The 6,002-nt window shown below is 47.6% G+C and overlaps 1 protein-coding gene across 4 annotated transcripts in view; it reads right to left on the bottom strand.

The window, feature by feature from the left end:
- Positions 1 to 1,316: 1,316 nt before the first annotated feature.
- The window catches only part of DUSP22 (dual specificity phosphatase 22), a 53,208-nt gene continuing 48,522 nt past the window's right edge, over positions 1,317 to 6,002 (bottom strand). For 2 of the 4 annotated variants that reach the window (XM_073224050.1, XM_073224053.1), the window contains exons 6-8: positions 3,937 to 4,108; positions 3,395 to 3,467; positions 1,317 to 1,572 (exon numbers count right to left, since the gene is read on the bottom strand). In XM_073224050.1, the coding sequence (XP_073080151.1) occupies positions 1,433 to 1,572; positions 3,395 to 3,467; positions 3,937 to 4,108 (385 nt within the window). In that variant the 3' untranslated portion in view covers positions 1,317 to 1,432. The other 2 variants (XM_073224052.1, XM_073224051.1) reach the window with 2 other exon arrangements.

Here is a 6,002-nt window from a genome sequence, read left to right as displayed (position 1 = left end):
AGGAAGATAGTTTGCGACCTGCAGGGCAGCAGACAAGTATCAGGTAATCATTGCCGGTGCCAGATCTGGTCCTGCTGCAAGGAAGGGTGAGCAGAAAAGGGCATCGGGTCAGGCCGCAAGGGGTGGGTGACCCTACTGGATCGGGGCCAGCCCAGAAAACCTGTTTTCCCAATGCTGCTGGCTCACCCCCTGCCCACAGCGTGGAGGGCTTCCTGAGGCTCTGGCCTCGAACTTGGCCCCTGCTCCTGAGTTTTCCACAGAGACAGGGTTCCGGCACATCTTCACAGGTAGGAACTGCGTGACATAACAGGGCTTTTAGGTCTGGCACATGGGGTACCGTTAGTGCATTTCCTGTGCTACCTCCAGGCAAGCCTGTGGAGTCAACAAGCACCGTAATGCTCAAAGACGATCACTGATCACACCCCCCAGGGGCTGCTGCCAGCACAGAGGGTCCTCTGAACCCCAACACAGCTCCCAGCCCGAGCCCCTTGCTGGGAGCTTCCAGGCATTAGAAACAGAAACTCAGAACGTGTGCCAAGCCTGCCATCTGCAGTCAGAGGGCTCATGTATATTAGCTGCTGCGTCCACCTGCCTCTAGTTCACACCAAACCTGTTTTTGGAGTTGAAGGTTAAATTTCTTTCTTCCCCAACTGGACTTCGACAAGGAAAAATTAAACTGCTCTTGAAGCCAGCATGTGTCCCTCAAATTAAAAGCTGGATATGGAATAAGAACAACTTCATTGAACAATGTACACAAAGCAGAACCCCCAAGGTAAAGGCGGTAATTCCAGGGGAGCCCCCCATTCAGTTCCCACACTGTGCAGGGGGAATATAACTCGAATCTCCTAATTTCTTTCTGTTCACATTGAGGAGCAGTTTATCTTGCGTGGTGAACTTAAGTCACTTTTCCTAGAATCCCCTGAACTACTTTCTAGCAGACGCAATAGCCAGGATCACTGCTGGAGTGGCAGGCTCCGAGCTCACTTCCTGGCCTTCAAAGGCAGACATGCATGGTGCTCACACCTCGGGGAAGGAAGAATGCATTGTGCATGAAGTTAAATATGGCTAGGCTGCCCTTTGTTAACAAAATGCATAGCTTTTGGTAAATTCCACCATGAAGAACACGAACCATGGATAAAACATACAAGAGGCACTTCCCAAGCTGGGGAATTTAAAACACAGGAGCAGTTTATGCAGCACAAGCCTTGTGCGAAGTGATAGTGACCACTGAACAGCAACCAAAACTGCAGGAGGGCTCTTGAGGTCGCCTTATAGGCATCACAGTTAAGGTTAAAGAAATTGCCACAGCAACAGAATTAGGGTAAAAATATTTTATCCTTAGTTCTCAACACATAACAACATGATTACACATGTATTCAGTTTAAAATAAAAAACAGGTTTACAAATCACTTTTGGATACTAAAAGTAAACTCTAAACTGCTTTTCTTTTTGGCAGCACCAGCCTAAACTCTGTGGCTTTGTAATATTTCAGAAACTTCAGGTACATTACAGTCTTCTTAGAAAGGGCCAGTACTTCAGAATTCCTGGAGTAGCTGTGGAAAAAGAACATTACTGGCAACAAATATTAAAACAGTATTTCAAGACCCATAGGAATATTATTTAGACATTCATAAATGTATACACATATATTTCAGCTTATATCCTAAATACTTTCTCTGTCAACAAATTTATACTGTTTTTTTTTGGTTTAGGGGGGAAAAAAGTACTTTATAGGCAAGTTGTTTTGGCTGTTATGTGGATAATTTTGTGGCCACTTTTCCCTTCTCATCCTGTATCTGGGGCCTGCACACACGTGCAGTTGGGCAGCTTCATTCTCTGGGGTCCACAGAGCTCGCCTGTGACAGACCCTTACATGCATGGGAAAACTGTTCTTCTTATTCAGGGACTCTTTGTGGTAGAATTTGGAGAAACTGGGTTGCAACATCATTTTTAGGGAGAGGCTGAGAATATTTTTTCATTCTTGTGGCTCTGTGTGCTTAAACAATCTGAGTTGGTATAAAGGACTGGCCCACAGAATTGCTTATGCCATCCCAGATGCCTGCTGCCCCAAGATGCACCCTGCAGATGCCATCCTGGCCTGCATGTGGTATTCTGCCCACGAGGAAGCATTACTGGTGCCCAAATCAGAAACTTTAAATAGCTCGATGATATTGATGCTTTTCCCCTTCAGCTTCAAAAGCAATCATGACCGAATACTTTCGACTATGAGGCAGAGTTCATTGGAATAACAAAAAACACCATTTCAAATATCATTTAATGAGGTAGCTGAGATCTAATATCAAATCTACAGCATACACAAAGGTGCTTAATAAGTGCTCAGGCAGTTTTAAATGTATTCTTAAACACAAACTGCTGTAGATCCTAACAAATGCTCTTCCTTCCTGACTCCTGAAGGTGCATGCAACCTTGCGAGAGGCCCTGCAGAGAGAGCCCGCGTGTGCAGAGGCTGGGGCAGGAAAGTGGGGTGAGGAGGAGGGTGCTCTGCATGCAGCTCTGCCTGAGGTGGAGGTGTTCTCGTGGCGCTGTGATGCAGCCAGGGCCACAGAGGGCAGACACCAGGGGAACTCGGGGACACAGGCTGTGAAGGCGGCCTTGACTTGCAGCAGCAGGAGCTGCAGCCTGGGTACTGTCATCAAGAGTGCGGCAATACTCAGAGCAGCCCACCCCTTGCGGGGCCCCTGGAGGAGCCCTCTGCGGGGTCATGTCCTCCTGGGTTCCCTGATGCCCTCGGCTCTGGAGAGGCCACTGCTTTCAGCTGCTCAGCCTGAGTGATCCTCACTGTCTGCTCAAAGGCACCGGCTGCTTCTGGCCAAGCAGCTTCTCAGATGTCAACCTCAAAAGGCTGCCATATAGTCTTGGACAAAGGAAAAGGTGGCAGCACCAAGGTGGCAGCCTGGATTCTGTGACTACTCCAGCAGAATGAACATTCAGAGTTTGCACTGCACAGCTACATCCATGCACGTGTGCACACACGCACACTAGTCACACATAGGAGTGTATTCACACAGAAGCATGGCCTAGAGGGGCACCCCAGAGCAGCACCCCCAAGCATCCCAGGCACAGGGCGATAAGCTCAGGCTCAGGATGGGCAGGAGGGAAGGACTGAGGGGCCTGGGGCCGCATGGCTGGGGTTGCAGGAAGGAGCCTGGGTCCACCTTCACCACCTCCCTGGGTTGTCCTCCATGCTGGGCTGCCAGCACACCAGGGTGCCCGCAGGGCCTCACTGAAGACAAGTGGGAAAGGCAGGCCCAAGCGCGCCCAAGTTAGGTCTCTGTTGTACAGTTGCTGTAGGCTGGAGGGGGCGGGGCCTGAAGGCTGCTCCACCGCCTTGCGCCAGGCCAGGACTCCACATGCCCTTGTTCTTTATATTTACCCAGAATGTTTTTGGCTTCTTCTGCATCCCGCAAAGGGCTCTCTCCATATTCTTCCTTCAGCCACTGCCGGTACTGGAGAAGTTGGACACAAAGCCAAAATGTCACACATAAACCTGTGTCCATGTAGACTTTTACCTACTACTCAGTGGCACAGATTCGCCACATGTAAACAGGGAAATTAGTGGGCATTGGGCAATCCCAGCTCTGTGGTTGCCCAGCCAGTGTCAAGCAAGAGAAGTAACTGCTTCTTCAAGTTCGGGCCCCAGGACATGAAAGCAAGCCAAACCAAGGAAGCGGCACTTGACCCAAAGGGAGAGAAACAGAAGCTAATAGGGCCCCGAGAAGACGGTAAAGGGTGAGATACTGTGGTGGGACAAAGGGACCAGGGACCATGTCATAGGGGATGAGGAGGGGCACCTCAAACAGACATCCTCTGGGGCTCTCCAGCTCCCACGTCTGTGATTCTAGGTGTGTACAGAAAGACTGGGCATCTTCCCAGGGGCTGCTGCCTACATCACCAAAGTCCCCTGAGCATGGTTACCTGATGGACTTCATGCTTCTCAAACTCCTGGAGCTGTCTCTGGAAGCCCAGGTTGGGGTTGGCACAGGACCTCCCTGCACGCACAGTGTGCAGGGCATCTTCCCAGCCAAAGTCGGTGACGGTCATGATGTATGCGATCACCAGAGTCACGCTCCTGGAGACACCAGCCAGGCTGCAGGGCCAAAAGAATGCCAAGCAGCGGATGGGGGTTAAGATCCATCTCCCAGCCCAGGTGGGGCAGGACATTCTATGAACCTCATTTAGAAAGTCTTCCTGCCTTGGAGTATGAGTGGAGAGCAAGCCAGTATGCTACCAGGAAATTATTCAGAAACGAACAAGCTTCTTCCTCATTTATTATGCTAGGCTCTCAGGCATTTTTTAGCTGTGTTAGCCTGCTTTTTCATAAGTTTCCTACTGGCTATGGCTCTGGACTCTTCAGTTTTTTGATTCTCAATCACTCCTGAGCCCCTCCTCAGATATTCCCCAGTTCTCAGGACAGATAAAATATCTAAAGCACATCAAGGGAACTTGAGGGATCTGGGATTTACGCAATAAATCCATCTAACTTGCAGCAGTTTAGAAGGCTTCACATTTTTTAAAAGTCTGGTTTTCTTAGATATATGAGGGAAAACCTACAATTTAAAAACCCATTAAATACAGAAGGCTTTACCAAATACTTCATGTTTTTCTTGACATAATTAAGGACAGCAACAGAGCAGGGACTCTCCAGGTGCTCTGGGAGTCGGGGGGGCAAGGTGAATGCTCTGTGGGCAATGACGGTTAATTATGTCTAGGAAGTTGAGTAAGGGGACCAATTTTAAGTGTACATGCAAATTAAAGTGGTCACTGTGTGGCTGTGTATCAGACTTAGAGTGTTTTAGTGATGGTCTAAGATGGGGAAGTTTAGAGAATTCTCAGTTTTAGAAAAGCCTATCTTCAGATTTACACTACTATATGAAATACGAATTCCTAGAATATCAGGCCTATACATATTCAAATAATAATAATAACAATAATAATACTAGTAAAATCACTCTCAGGTGGCACTTCCCTAGGGCTTTATATCAGAAATACTGAGAGGGCTTTTTAAAAACTCATCTTTTTGGGCTACAACCCTAGAGATTCTAAGTCACCAGAAGTCCTAGAAGCCCAGGCAGAGAATTTCAGAACCGCCCTTTAAATGGCTCCAGTTGCACTCCCAAAGTGCTTTAAAGCAAATGTACATGAACGTTACAAAACCTATAATTTGTATTTATTACATATATATGACTCTTTTGAAAAGCAAAATGAAAAATCACACTACTTCAAGAACTGTATAAAACTACAGAACACCATTTTTAGAGCAAGCAAACCAGTGTCCCTGCTCCCCTGTTAAAGGTTACTGGCCCTTAGAACAAATTTCGGTTTTCATGAATGGCTCTTCTGGACACCACGCAATGGACTCCCTCCATCACAGTAGGACTGCTTTCCATCTTAGCACCAGCACTCCCCAGGACACAGCACTTTGTGTGCCCAAAGGGTTTGCACTGCAATAGCAACTCTGGAAGAACTCAAAAGATTGCTATACTTTTAGCTAAATAATACTAACCCTCATTCAAAACAGAAAGAGGATGTGTTCAGCCTGCCCATTAGCAGACAGCAGAGCTCTGGCTACAGAATATTGGCTGCAGGTTCCCTAGATGTAGTAGTTATGCTATAAGTATGAATAATGGAGGCAATCAACATGGAGCCCACCCTCACTAGGAGCCCACTGTGTGCAGGTGCAGAGTTATAAGCTTTGTGTGCGCTGCCCTTGGGACACGTGTGTTGGGCAGCTTTCTCTGCACAAGTGTACATATATACAGACACAGAAAGCACAGCTGAACGCTGGCGGATCACTGTCTATGAAATGTTTAATTCTTGGAGTTTATTCAGCTCTTTTCAAGCAAAGTAGTAAGCCAAACACACATAAAAGCCCCAACCTATAAAGAAATGGAGAAGAAATGGTCATTCTGGTGTTACAGTGATGCAGTGCTACACTCCCACATGTATGCAACCAAACTCTCCAGGAAGAAGCGGCATTCTAA

This window comes from Manis javanica, chromosome 16, assembly GCF_040802235.1.
Source record: "Manis javanica isolate MJ-LG chromosome 16, MJ_LKY, whole genome shotgun sequence".
Taxonomy (NCBI): Eukaryota; Metazoa; Chordata; class Mammalia; order Pholidota; family Manidae; genus Manis; species Manis javanica.
This window is presented reverse-complemented; position numbering and strand designations above follow the sequence as displayed.